This window comes from Mustela nigripes, chromosome 16 (assembly GCF_022355385.1).
Source record: "Mustela nigripes isolate SB6536 chromosome 16, MUSNIG.SB6536, whole genome shotgun sequence".
NCBI lineage: Eukaryota > Metazoa > Chordata > Mammalia > Carnivora > Mustelidae > Mustela > Mustela nigripes.
In genome coordinates, this window is record NC_081572.1 from 3692912 (window position 1) to 3707242 (window position 14331).

Sequence of the window (14331 nt, forward strand, 5' to 3'; positions counted from 1 at the left end):
AATGTCTTTCGCTGTATGAAAACCCCACTGAAGCGTGCGTATGTATGTAATGAGAGCAAATGATCTTTTGAACCGCGAAAGTTCCCTAAGTGTCCCCGTACCTGGGCCGAGCAGCGGCGACCGACTGAGCTGGACGCTGGCCGGGTGCGGCGGCGGCGTCTCGGCCACGTCCGCGCTGCTGCTCGCGGGGGCGGAGGCTGCGGCGGCTGTGGCACTGCTCTGCAGGCCTGGGTTGTTCCTATCCCACATGTTCACAGTCTTGTTGTGGTAGCTGCTCGGGTCGCCCCAAGCTGAGGTCCCGTCATCGATTTCCATTTTGCGCCGAATGGACGGCGGAGAAGGTTCCTCCCAGCCCGTGGCCTCGCTGCCGTCCTTCTGTGTGACGGGGACCGGCCCCCCGATCCAGCCGGTTCCGGTCTGTTTCACGGAAGCGGCTCCTCCCCAGTTACTCACACCGTTGTCTTGGGGTTTGCCCGCCCAGGTCTGCTGGGGACCGGGTTTTAAAGACTCGCCCCAGTTTGACCCTGGGTTCCCCTTTGTGTGTGTGCTGTTACCCCAGCCACCGGGCCCGGACCTGGGCGCATCGTTCCAGCCAGAGCCGGACCGGTTACCGTCAGCATCCCAGCCAGAGCCATTCTTCTTCCCGTCCCCCAAGTGTCCGAGGACAGAAGACGAATCGGCCCAGTCTCCCCCTCCTGCACTCCAGGCCGGATTAGATTTTTGTCCATCTCCCCAGTTCTGAGATTTGGGTTTCTGAGGCTCCCCCCAGGTAGGCGACTTGTCCTCCTGATTTACGGTCCCACTCCAAGCATGGCCACCCTTGGTGGCGGCAGCAGCATTACTGACAGCAGTAGAGCTTATCGAGTCCCCCCAAAGCCCTGGGCCACTGGGCGCTTTGCTGCTGCCGTCTCCCCAGCCTGTGCTTGCTGGCCCAGCAGCCGGCGGCGCGCTGGCCCACCCGGACACCGAAGAGGTATTTGTACTGTTCACGATGGACCCGTCACTCTTCCCCCCTGAGTTTGAAGGCTGAGTAGCGGCACAGCCCCAGGCCTCTGTCCCATTGTCATTTTTTCTCTCAGACCTAGGGGACTCTTCAAATTCCCAGGCAGTGTTTTGCTTTACTGGAGTCTGTCCCCAACCAGTATTAGACAGAACTCTTGGGTCAAGATCGTTCCTTGGCAACTGGAGGTGCCCTTGGTCTATCATCCCTTTATCCCGCCTCCGGCCTTCCGCTCCTTCCCGCCCCGAGCTTCCTTCGCTGCGACTGCCAGAGCCGTCGCTGCTTCCTTCACTGGCTGTCGTTCCAGAAGACGCCGCTTTGGCCCAAGAGTTCATGTGCTCACTGCCGGGCTGCACGGCAGGATTCTGGCTGCTAGCGCTCGGACTGTCCCACGTCGCTGACCCTTTCCCACTGACGTCGCTGTTGGAATGCTGGTTTGGGGGCTTGCCCCATTCCCCATTCACACCATTAGAGGTGCTCCGGCTGGGGTGGCCCCAAGCTCCCGAATGGATATGACTGACGCCGCTGCTGTTGCCACTGCCCCGTCCCCAGGCGAGGAGCCCAGGGCCGGCAGGAGGGCCCGAGTCCCAGGCGCTTCCTCCGCTTCCTTCCTTCTGCACAGCACTGCTGGATCCATTTTGTTTAGCACTCAATGCTGAGTTCACAGTGTCTCCATTCCCCTGACCGAACCCAGAATTGCCACTTCCTGGGGCAGGGTTACCTGGGGACAGTCCCCACACCGAACTGCTGATTCCTTCAGCACCGCTCCCGCTGCCTTGAGAAACGGATGGTCCGCTAGCACCCGGAAGGCCGTGCAGGTGAGGCGGGACCATGGCCCCCACGCCCACAGCCATGCCCCAGTTTGGCAGTCCGTTGGTCTGCATTGCATTGACAGGGTTTGGTGAAGAGTTCACGGGGTTAGTGTTATTTGGTCCATCAGTGTTAAGGTTCTGAGGTTGTACGCTGAAAGACACATTCTGAGAAGTGGATGTTTGTGGTTCTGTGCTCTCTTGCGGCAGCAAGTTTCCCCAAGCACCTAAAGTGCCTGTTGGGTTCCCGTTCTGGTTGCCCGTATTTTGACCTATGGCACTGACCGGACTGCAAATACTGGAAGGGTTGCCTGTCGCCACAGTTCCTTCATGTCCAAGTACAGGCCAGGCGGCTGGGTTGGCATTAGGGTTAAGGTTAAGATTAATGCCTGCGTTGGAGTTGGAAGCACCCCAGCAATTCTGACTTCTCCCCTCTCCGATCATGTTGTCCACTTTTCCATCCCCACCGCTGAGAGAGCAGTGAGCCGGGCCGGAGCTGGAGCCTGTGGCTACGGCCCACACTCTGGCTCCATTTCCATTACCGCCGGCGCCGCCCGCTCCGAGGGCGCTCGGGTTAGAAGGGCTTTGGACGAGCGCGCCGTTGGGGCCGTTGTTGCCATTAGTCTTCTTGCTGTGGCCGGTGAAGGTGCCCTGGGCACTCCCCGTAGCCATGCTACTGTTCTCTGAGCCACAGTTGGAGGCAGAGTCAGTGTCTGTAGTACATTCTGAGGCAGAGTCCGTCTCCGCTCCTGTGATGGAAGGCCACGCCTCCTTGTCAGTCCTGTCTCTGATCACTTTCTCCCAGCTGCTGCCGGCTTCACCTCTGTACGTGGGCTGCTGTCCCCAGTGGGGGCTTTCATAGTGATCTGCCAACCCGCCGTGACTGAGATCTGAAAAACACGAAACACATTCAGAATTAGATCTTTCTCCCACTTGTCAATGAATCCACTGTGAATTAGTCTTTGGGGGAAGATCCTTATTTCCAGGTTCAATGCTGACTGACAAATGTGAAAAAATGACTTAGGAAAAAAGTTACCTGCCTTCATAGTAAGTTCCTGTTTAAAAAAGAGCTTGTGTTTCTAGAATGGTATTAACCCTTACCACTACCCCATACCATTGTCCCTCCTGAGGAGACTCATGGTGCACGTGAGCATGTGAGTGTCCCTGAAAGCCATCTGCAGGAAAGGAAGCCACGTGGCAGGACCGCCCCAGGTAGGACACTGATGTGGCTGAGCCGCACCTGAACACACCCGGACTGCAGGGACACCACGAGCACGGGGCTTCTTAAGTACCATCCGTAGTTCCCTTCCAGAACTCCAACCGGAGCTACGGCACAGTACAGCTACACGGCTCACTTAGTAGAAAACAACGGTAAACACAGTGCAGAACCATGTAAGAGAAGCAGTATTTTGGGGATGAGGGCCACAGGGAGAGAAGAGGCATTAGAAAATGCTATCTTACGTTATCGGGAGTACGGAGGGTTAAGACATTTCATTACATTTCTATTACTTCTCTGTCATCACCAGCAATCACGGTTTGCCATTACTGAACACAAATAAGAACTCTGGGGACCCTCTCCCCTTGCTCTCCATCTCCTCCCTCCACAGTCTGCGCACTGGGGACCCTAGAGCGATGTGATGCACTATCTTCCATTCTAGCAGTCATTTGATTTCACCCTTATGATCCTTTCAAAGAATCCAGTATTTGCCATCTGCATTTTATTTCCTAGGATTTCTAGTTATTTGACTATTTCTAACACTGCAATCCAACTTATAGTCCAATGAGTTTCCAGCAGACTCTATCTGAAGTATGGATCACTCCGAACTAAATAAAACATAAAAAAATTGATTTAACCTACGCATACAACAAATTCACACAGCTTAGAAATCCTTGATGGTTTCTTCGAACAGTACGATGTACAGATAACTGCAATAAAATATTTCTTCTCTTTTAGAACCTTTTCTTCATTATGTTTTCCTCACATTTTTAATAAGAAAAATTTTACTCCTGGGAAGTAAAACTGGGTTTCCAACAGAAAGCCTCTTTTAAAGTTTACTGGAGTTAAAAGAGAAACAGCGGAAGTGTGTAAAGAATGATCACTATAGCTACAAAGAACATCCTAGTGACAACTTCAATCTTAAAAAAAAAAAAAAAAGGTTTAAAAGGGATGTAATGAATTCAGAATTTTGCTCTAGGTGTGCAGCAAAGGAAACCACCAATAAGACAAAAAGGCAAGCTACTAAATGAGAGAAAGTATTTGCAAATGACATAGCTGACAAGGTGTTAATATTCAAAATATATGCAGAACCAGCACAACTCAACACCAAGAAACCCAAATAATCTGATTAAAAATGTGCAGAGGAGGGGTGCCTGGGTCATCAACTCTTGTTTTCAGCTCAGGTCATGATCTCACTAAGTTTTGTATGTGCTACTAAAACTAGCTTCTGTAATAACAAATTCAAAGAGGTCAATGTGCCCCTCATCATGTAAGGCAGAAAATCAGACCAAGTTAAAAAACCAGAGACTATGGAATATGGAATGTTACCAGCAAACCTCCCAGAGTGCACTCTCGCAACAGCCCTGCTTCCCTCGGGGACAGGACACACCTAGGACAGTACTCACCGCAGCCCACACCCAGACAGCAGGAGGTCTCTAACCTGGCTTACCAATGCATTCCTGGTGTACCTTTCGAATATGTATTATTATTTTTTCTATTCCATAATAGGTCCCTATGCAAAGGAATCAGCTCTCTCTTGATGGTCTAGAGGGTTTGTGTGGAATGCCTTTTATCTGCTGCTCAGCCCCCAATCTGCTGGACTCATACTCGATTATGTATCAGGTTTGAAATATATATTTTTGCGTGCTTGGATACGAAGGACAGCATCACAAGCCAGTGGAGAAAGGAAGGACCAGCTAATAAATGCTATCGGAACAAGTGGCTAGCCATATGGAAAAAATCAGATCCCTGCCTCCAATCATAAAGAAAAATCAGCTCTACATGGATTAAAGACCTAGTCACAATAGCAAGACTTCCTTAAGCTCAATAAGGAAATACAGGAGGCCATTTCTAGGACGTGGGACACTTATCATCCTAAGGAGTTGATAAATTTGACTCTGTTCATCTAAAAACCACCGTATGACAGCAGATATCATATAAAGGAAGCTTAAAAAAACAAACAAACAAAAAACAAAAACAAGCCACAGACAGGAAGAAAAGAGAACAGAATAAAGAATGAAGAATCCCTACAATTCGGGGTGCCTGGGTGGCTCAGTGGGTTAAGCCTCTGCCTTTGGCTCAGGTCATGATCCCAGGGTCCTGGGATTGACCCCACATCAGGCTCTCTGCTCCTTGGAGAGCCTGCTTCCCCCTCTCTCTCCCTGCCTGCCTCTCTGCCTACTTGTGATCTCTGTCAAATAAATAAATAAAATCTTGTTAAAAAAAATCCCTACAATTCAATAAGAACAAGACTAAAACCCAACAAGGGCAGGAAAAACAATAGAAAGAGGCAATCCGGAGAAGAGGTCCTTGACGGCCGCTAACACACGAAATAATAACCGATCTCATCAGTAATTGGGAAACGCACTTGAACACTGCGAGATGTCACTCACACTGAAACGTGAGGCCTGGGATTCCTTTCGGGGGAGACGAAAATGTGACTGAGGAACATCTGAATCATTTCTAAGAGATATGAAGCAAACTTGACAAAAGACTGTTACATGTGTACCTTGGATTCAGTTACACTAGTTTTTGCATAGTTTCTTCTATTTTAAACATGTATCAAAAAATTGAAAAAAGTTAAATGCTTCATTGTGGTATCAAAATGACAGAAAGGAATCCCAAAAGGGACCCAAGCAAAGCACCAGTGCTCCTCGCCACAGGGATGTATGGAAGAGAAGCGGTCAAACCTGCACGGTCAGAAATGTGTGCGAACTTCACACGTGCAAGGAGACGCGGTGGGATGAAAGCCCAGTCTGGCCACCGGGTGCAGTGGCATTCTGAAGGGAGCCCTGGAGCACAGCTCTGCGGCCATCGTGTCTGCTGCACGGCAGCCAGCCAGCATGGGATTTCTGGACCAACCCAAGAATGTACACGTATGGAACCCAAGCTGAGCGCCAGCTAAAGGCGCTCGCTATCCGAACAAGGCCTTGTCCCTTCTCCGCTCCACAGAGATGGACTATATAAGCCCTAAGGTTTCAGCTGTAGACCGGATGATATCTAGAGTAGCCGTACCCTCCACGGTGACAGGAGACTCACACACGGAAGTACCGAGCCACAAAGCTGGCATGTTCAGTCTCAACCCCAATATCAGAGCAAAGATTTCTTTTTATTGTGGTAAAATACACATTTCCCATCTTAGCCCTTTGTGAGTACACGATTCAGTGGGTTCAAGTACATTCACGCTGTACAAGCATCAGTGCTATATCCATCAGCCCAACCTGAAGGCGTAACCTATCACACAAGATGTCCTCTCGCCTCTTGCCCCCTCCCAGGCTCTGGTGACACTGTGACCCTATTCCACGTACTTCTTATAAACAGAATCGACCACTATTTGTCCTTTTCCGTCTGGCTTACTTCTCTCAGTTCTCAAGGTCCATCCACATTGCAGCAGGTGTCAGAACCCCCTTCCTCCTTTTTCAGGCTGAGCAACATTCTACTGCATGAATACACCGCGCCGTGTTCACCGGCCCCTCCTCCGCGGACACCGCGGGCTGCTTCCACCTTCCGGCTGTTGTGAATGGCGCTGCCGTAAACAGCCGTATGCAAGTGTCCGTTCCAGTTGCTGCTTGCAGTTCTTCTGGGTGCATCCCCAGAAGTGGCACGGCCGGATCATACGGTAAATCTAGGTTTAATCTTTTGAGCAACTGCCATACTGTTTCCCACCATAGCTGCGGCTCGGCAAGGATTGCTAACAGCAGGACACAGGGGCTCCATTTGCTCCACACGCCCCTTTTTTTCTTTTTAAAGATTTTATTTATTTATCTGACAGAGAGAGAGAGATCACAAGTAGGCAGAGCAGCAGGCAGAGGGAGAGGGGGAAGCAGCTCCCCACCGCCGTTGCTCTACACCCTCGACCAGACCTGTTACCTTCTGTTGGAACAGCAGCCACCCGAACGGCTGGGAAGCGGCATTGTGCTGAGACCTGGATTTGCATCTGCTTAATAATTAGTAATGTTGAGCTTCTTTTCACATGTAAAGCAAAGATACTTTAATAATAAAACTGTTTAATTTATTCTGTTGAAATGAACAGAGTCAAAGACAAGGAACTACACTGTCTGGAAATAAACAACCAAAAAACACAGTGAGTTTTCAATAAATATTGTAGAACGTTTCTAACATATGCCATCCTGCTACTCAGATGATTTTGTTTTGGACTTTCCTATAAATATTTATAATCAAAGTCTGAAACTGTAAATAAGAAATAGGAATACAAATGGCCAAAACATTTATTTTTTTTCAAAACCTTTTAAAAAGATTTATTTATTTATTTATTGGGAGGGAGGAGCAGATGGAGAGAAAGAAAACCTCAAGCAGGTTCCCCATGGAGCTCAAAGCCTGATGCTCAGGGCTCGGTCCCAGGACCCTGAGATCATAACCTGAGCCCAAACCAAGAGCTGGACACTTAACTTACTGAGCCACTTAGGTGCTCCTCCAAAACACTTAATTTTAGACACTGCGAGATGATAAATTATAGGGCAATGTTGCTGCTTAGGAGAAAAATAAATCACTCTAGATCTTTACATTCAGAACTATATAACAATCTGTAAGAAAAAGCAATTTATGAACTTCTCTACAGGCAGGAAGCAGCTAGTGCCGATCAAACCAGAATTCTGCACTTTCACAGACCCTTCTTTCCCTTGAGATCTTTGTAAGAGCAGCAAAGGGCCAAGGACCAAAGGCTAACACTGGAATTGAGATAATCATGTGAGATAGATAATGTTTTCATTTACGTAAACTAAAAAATCTCAAATTTCCCAAAAAACCCCAGTCATTAGGATAAAAACCAGTAACAACGCCAAGCTGTAGCTGGGGCACGAGAGGGGCCAGTGCAGCATGGACCGTCTCTAACAAACAAGAAGCGATCGCCGTGGTGAGAAGGCTCCTGCTGGCGCCCACTCCTCCCAGTGTGGGGCAGGACTAGCCCCAACGCGGCAGTGTGGGCACGAAGGACAGTCGCTTCTACAGACGTGCTCACTATCTGAAACAACACAAGGGCAGGATCAAGTCATGCCTGTGAGTTTAATACTGAATGGCTCCAGAATCTTCCATTTAAAAATGAGAAACAGAGGGGCACCTGGCTGGCTCGGTTGGAAGAGTACCTGACTCTTGATCTCAGGGTTGGAAGTCTGAGCCCCGTGGTGGGTGCACAGATTACCTGCAATGAATAAATCTTAGAGAGAGAGAGAGAGAAACAAAAGCTCCCTGTGGACACCCCCGACCGGAGCTCCCCCACCTCCTGACTGGACTGTTACAGCAGCCCCCGGCAGCGTCCCCCCCCCCCCCCCCCCCCCCGTGTTCCCCTCCAGGGCACGCTACAGGTGCACCTTCCAAGCGCACAGCCGGACGCGGCAGATCACGGTGCCTGAACACCTCATGGGTTTCTTCGCTCCTGTAAGCAGCCCCAGGCTCGATTCTCTCTGGGGACCTCACTTCCCATCGTCCTTCCCCTCTCGGCGCTCAGGCCAGCTCCTCTAGGTGCCGTCTGCGCAGGGCTCCCCTGGCCACAGGGCTCGGCAGCGGCGTCCCCGACCTGGACGTGACGGCTACTCTGTTGTTGCTACGTGGCAGACACTTCATCTGAGCAGCTCCCCCACCTGCCGCCCCGTGCTGGGGACCCCTGCCACAGTCATCCTAACAGTCTGCCTCTGCTTTTACTTCATTTAGACCAGGGGTTGGCAGACACTTTCTGTAAAGGGCCAGATAGTAAATATTTTAGGCTCTGCGGGCCAGATGGTCTCAGAAACTACTAGTCAATCCCGTCACTGTGGGGCAAGTGCCGTCATAGAGAATACGTTGTCAATGAATGAGTATGGCTGTGTCCCAGCCCGACTTTATTCACAAAAGCAGGCGGCAGGCTGGATCTGGCTTGCGGGCCATGGCTTGCCAATCCCGGGTTTAGACGGCAGCTATCACGGGGTGCCTCCCGCCTACGGGCTCCATGTTGGGGACACGGTGTCGAACAGGACAGACAAGCTCCTTCTCCCCGCAGGGCACACATTTTGGTGTGCGCTCTCCATTCGTGTGACGGCCTGCCTCTCCCTCTTGGCTGTAAACTCGGACAAGGTAAGGGCTGCCCGTTTTTTCCCCTCCAGTTTTTAGCGGAGCAGCTGACGCACCATCGCCAGTGAAATCAAGTTTAGATACAGTCTACATTCAGTTGAAGTGGTAAATGATGCTACAAATCTACAGTTTCTTTTGAAAAAGAAACAATGACATTTTACTTAAAACAAAGTGAACTGCTGCTCAGTCAGTCGTGTGCCCGCCTGCTCCACCTGCGCGGTCTCTCCCGGGGTCCTGGAGAAGCTGCGGGCTCCTGGCGACCTCCTGTCCACAGGACAGTATCATCTGCGGCTGATATTTAACGTCTGTCCTGCCGTCACTGGGCACCGCTACACCTTCCTCCTCCTTTCCCTATGTCAGTTGTTCTTCTGTTTCTTACTTCTGTGGTTCTTCAACATCAAAATAAAGTAGGTCCCCAAATATTAATTCAGGGGCAGTGCGCAGAAATAGGAAGTGCTTAAAATGTAAAAAAAGCAAACAGAAGGTATTCTTGTGTTTATTCTACCATTTAAAAGCCCTCTTAAAAAAAAAAAAAAAAGCCCTCTTTCCCCAGGCATGTTTTAGTTATTTCTCTGAAAATCAAGAATGAAAAAAAAAAAGACAAAGCCAGGCACTATACAGCACGCTGAGCTACTGGTCACCGTCAGACACAATTCCAAGGTAGCGCACCTATCAATTTCCTTTCCGAGTGTGGAGGTGGGGCCAGCAAGCACAGACGGGGGCTCCTGGCCGGCTTGGCTGGAAGAGCGTGCGACTCCTCATCTTGGGGGTGTGACCTTGAGTCCCATGCTGGGCTCAGCGATTACTAAACAAATAAAACTTAAAAATAAATATAGAGGGATCCCTGGGTGGCTCAGTGGGTTAAGCCTCTGCCTTCGGCTCAGGTCATGGTCTCAGGGTCCTGGGATCGAGCCCCACATCAGGCTCTCTGCTCAGCAGGGAGCCTGCTTCCTCCTCTCTCTCTCTGCCTGCCTCTCTGCCTACTTGTGATCTCTGCCTGTCAAATAAGTAAATAAAAAATCTTTTAAGGACGCCTGGGTGGCTCAGTTGGTTAAGCAGCTGCCTTCGGCTCAGGTCATGATCCCAGCGTCCTGGGATCGAGTCCCACATCGGGCTCCTTGCTCCGCAGGGAGCCTGCTTCTCCCTCTGCCTCTGCCTTCCACTCTGTCTGCCTGTGTTCGCTCTCACTCTCTCTCTCTCTGACAAATAAATAAATAAAATCTTAAAAAAGAAAAATATTTTAAAAAAATAATAAATATAGGGGCGCCTGGGTGGCTCAGTAGGTTAAAGCCTCTGCCTTCAGCTCAGGCCCTGATCCCAGGGTCCTGGGATCGAGCCCCACATTGGGCTCTCTGCTCTGCAGGGAGCCTGCTTCCTCCTCTCTCTCTGCCTGCCTCTCTGCCTACCTGTGATCTCTGTCCGTCAAATAAATAAATAAAATCTTAAAATAATAATAATAATAAATATAGAGACAATTAAACTGCTATCAAGAGTATTATTTGGGTCAACTGGTGAAATTTAAATGTATTACATTTAATATTAGATAATAGGATTATACCAAAGTTAAATTTCCTAATTTGTCTTTTATATGACCATACTACAATTGTACATCTTTGTATACAGGTGTATATTAAGGGTTATGGTATCTGCAATTTATTTTCAAATGCTGCCCCAACAAAATAAACAAACAAGCACACTTGTGGGACGAGACCCATACAGGATGACCAACAGGAAGCCCAGATCACATACAGCAAAGATTAGTAAAGCATCTCTCCTGTATTTTTTGTTAAAAATAAAAGTTCTCATTTTCTATACATTAGCAAGTTTGGAACACCCAGCCCCTGTTAGAGATACCGGAGTTATCTTTTTTTTTTTTTTTTTAAAGATTTTATTTGTTTGTTTGTCAGAGCAAGCTAGCGCAGGACTGCGCTCTTCCAGCCAAGCCAGCCAGGCGCCCCCGTCTGCTCTGCTCAAGGAGAGCAGAGCAGAGCAGGAGAAGCGGGAGGCAGAGGGAGAAGCAGGCTCCCAGGGAGCCTGATGTGGGACTGGATCCCGCACCATGGGATCATGACCTGAGCAGAAGGCAGATGCTTCATGGATGGAGCCGCCCAGGTGTTCTGATAACAGAGTTACCTCTGACAGAAAGCCAATTGCTTTGCCAGGAGACAACCCATTTAGTCCCCTCCTCCCCAGACACCAGCACTGCTAAGGCCGTCAGGCCTTTGAAAACACAACTGAGCCCACACGAGTGGTCCCTGGCATGGAACACACAGGGCAAGAAGGAATGAGCGCGGCCCTCAGACAGTCCTTCCTGCCATGAAACCCCCCCGCCCCCCTCCCCGGCAGGAGACCACAGTACGCCTGTGTATGACACCTGGGACCCAGAACTGGGAGACCAGCAGAAGATACACACATCAGGCTGTAGAATTAATATTAGAATGTCAGAATTCCTTCCTTACTTTTTATATTGAAAAATAAATATGAATGCTAATTTTTCTCTAGTCCCCACTTCGGTGGCCGTAGTTGAGGCTAAGATGGCAATGATAATGTAATCCGAAGGCCCTGCTGTGGGAGAGATGGAGATGGCGTGATATTCAGGTGGCAGAATTCACAGGACCTGGTGAAAGATGGGACATGTGCGGAGCAGGTGGGGAGGATTCAAGAGTGATGCCCAGATCTGGGGTTTGGGCCCTGAGTGGATGGTCGTTCCAACCACTGAGCTCGGGAGTACTGGGGTAACAGTTCTCGGGAGGGAGGGCTGGGGAGAGGAGGTGCTGGCAGATCTGCTCCAAGGTCCTGTGAGAAATGAGCCAGAAGCTCAGATGTGAGGGTTTCAGCTCCTGAGCACAGGGTTTGCCCGCCCCCTCCGATCTGTGTGTGGACTAGCCCAGCACTGCAGGTGCTTTATCTAGATCCTTAAAAGGCCCTTACTGCCACTCCGGTCTCTTCTCTAGGCCTGGCACCCTCCTCGACACCCCAGTCAAGTGGGAGCGGTATCTAACAGGCGCTGAGAAATCTGGACACTGTTACTGAGCAGTACCCTTTTCCTCAAAATCAAGAACATGTCTGCAAGTGGTGAGGGCCAGGAGACAAGTGCTCGGAACTCAGAGGTGAGGCGAATGCTCTAGAACTTGGGATGAACAGTGGGGAGGGGCAAAAGGGAGCAAGACGACTAGGGGAGAAGAGCAAAAGGACGGGAGAGATGAAAGCAGATGAAGAAATGTCTCAGTAAAGGTGTTCTGCTGAACGGCACGTGGCCCTGTGCTCTGGCAAGGCGGCGACAAAGGGGAGGTGACACTGCTACTAGGGGGGGGTCCCAAGAAGCTTGGTTCTCACCGCTGCATGGAAATGCCTGTGTCCACTTTGAAACAAGGGCTTCTGTCCTCCAGACCGCAAAGACTGGCGATCCTTATACATGGAACTCTTCAGAAGGGCTGAAAATGAGACTAACTGGGTAATCTGCTGCTCTTTTATCAATGGTTTATTACGTACTCTGTGAACTACTAAATCTAGGTTTCTATTTAAATGTTTTCAGTTGTAACGAAACAGTGGGTAAGGAAAAAAGTGAGAGAGACAGTTACTATGATGGTTTTCATCGTGATCAAACTCTCAGACCTCCAGTACTTTAGGTACTTCTGTGGGCACTGCTCAGAGATGAACAGTAAAAGTTCTTCAGCGCGTGGTGCTGCACGTCTGATTCGGGCCTACCCGTACGTTCTTGGTGCCCCAGGAACACTCTGCAAAGAGAGCCCCAGGCTGGGGTCAGGACAGCGTGACCCAGGCAGGCTCCGCCCCACGCCTCAGTTCGTCCTTAGGCCCCTTCTTTCACTTGTGTCTTGTTTTGTCATTTGTTTTTCCTGCTCAAGAAATTTAACAATGAGAAACAGTCGTGTCCTATCACTCTAATAATTGAAAATGTAATAGTTTGAGGGGCACCTGGGGGCCTCAGTGGGTTAAGCGTCTGCCTTTGGCTCCGGTCCTGATCAGGGTCCTGGGACTGAGCCCGAGTCCTCTGGCTCCCCGCTCAGCAGGAAGCCTGCCTCTCCCTCTCTATCCGCCTGCCCCTGCTTGTGTGCTCTCTCTCTCTCTCAAATAAATACGTAAGTAAAATCTTTAAAAAATAATAGTTTGAACATAAAAATGTATTTGTAACCTCGAAAGGTCTCAAAAGCTAAAGCAGAAAGTTGTGATTTTAATGCAATGGTGATGGCTTTCAGAAACGGGCTCAAGTGGGTTTGGAAGTGCCGCTCAGCACAGGCGTCTTAGCGCCGTGGCAGACACCGCCCAAGCAACGGAACTCGGACAGCAGAGCTGATGCTGCCAGCACACAGAGGTGTTAACCCCAGGGCCGCTGTGGACGATTAGGGCTGCATCCACTCCCCACTGTCTCCTCCCCACTCAGACTCCTTTCAAGTCTTCCGTGGGTCTCTGAAGGGCATGGTTTGAGCAGCTCTGTTCCAGGGAACCCCAAAATGTCTCTCTCCACCTCCCCCTCCTCACTGTCACCACCACCCTCATCACCAGCACCATCGGCACCGTCACCACTGCCACACTCGTCACCACCGCCACCTTCGTCACCAGCACCATCTACCACCATCACAACATATTCTGATAGGAGAATTTATTCCAAAAATGAGAATTTCAAAGATCATTATTGTTTTTATGTTTAAGGTATACCACTCTTCCTAAGAGAACGTTATGACTCTGACACTATTTGAAGAACACACTTTGCATTAACCAAAGTCTCTTGACTGTGTTATCAATTCACCAGTCCCTGTTTTAGTCCTAGTTTAAAAGAAACCATGGGGGAAAATTTTTGTGAAATGACTTATTTGCAGGAGCAAGCATTCCGAAATGAATGAAAACTCTGAAATAAACCAAGACTGAATTCCCATACAACTGCTCTAGATTCTCCTGCACAACCCAGGAGCTCTGAAAGGCTAAAACCCATACTGGTAATACGCAACAAGTCCGGGAGAGTTTATAAAACGGGGCTGTCCTGTCTATCAGACGTGACACGACACTTTGAAATCCTGAAGTATCTCCACCACAATGCATCAACTGAACTCTAACAAAATTATGTCCATTTTACAGATGGGGAAACAGAGGCTCAGCGACGTCAAACTCAGAAAAGGTGTTAATAACTAATAAACAGTAAGGACTGGACTGAAAGCTGCGTCTAGTGCTCCTTCTGCTCCGCCATTCTACTACCAAAATGATCCCCCCCGCAAAAAAAAGCCTTG

The 14331-nt window shown here is 49.5% G+C and overlaps 1 protein-coding gene across 6 annotated transcripts in view; it reads right to left on the reverse strand.

Annotated features, from left to right (window-relative positions):
* Positions 1 to 14331, reverse strand: part of TNRC6C (trinucleotide repeat containing adaptor 6C) — a 145537-nt gene that overhangs the window by 52156 nt on the left and 79050 nt on the right. For all 6 annotated transcript variants that reach the window (XM_059379474.1, XM_059379472.1, XM_059379470.1 and 3 more), the window contains one exon: positions 102 to 2699. In XM_059379474.1, the coding sequence (XP_059235457.1) occupies positions 102 to 2699 (2598 nt within the window). The remainder of the gene's footprint in view (positions 1 to 101; positions 2700 to 14331) is intronic.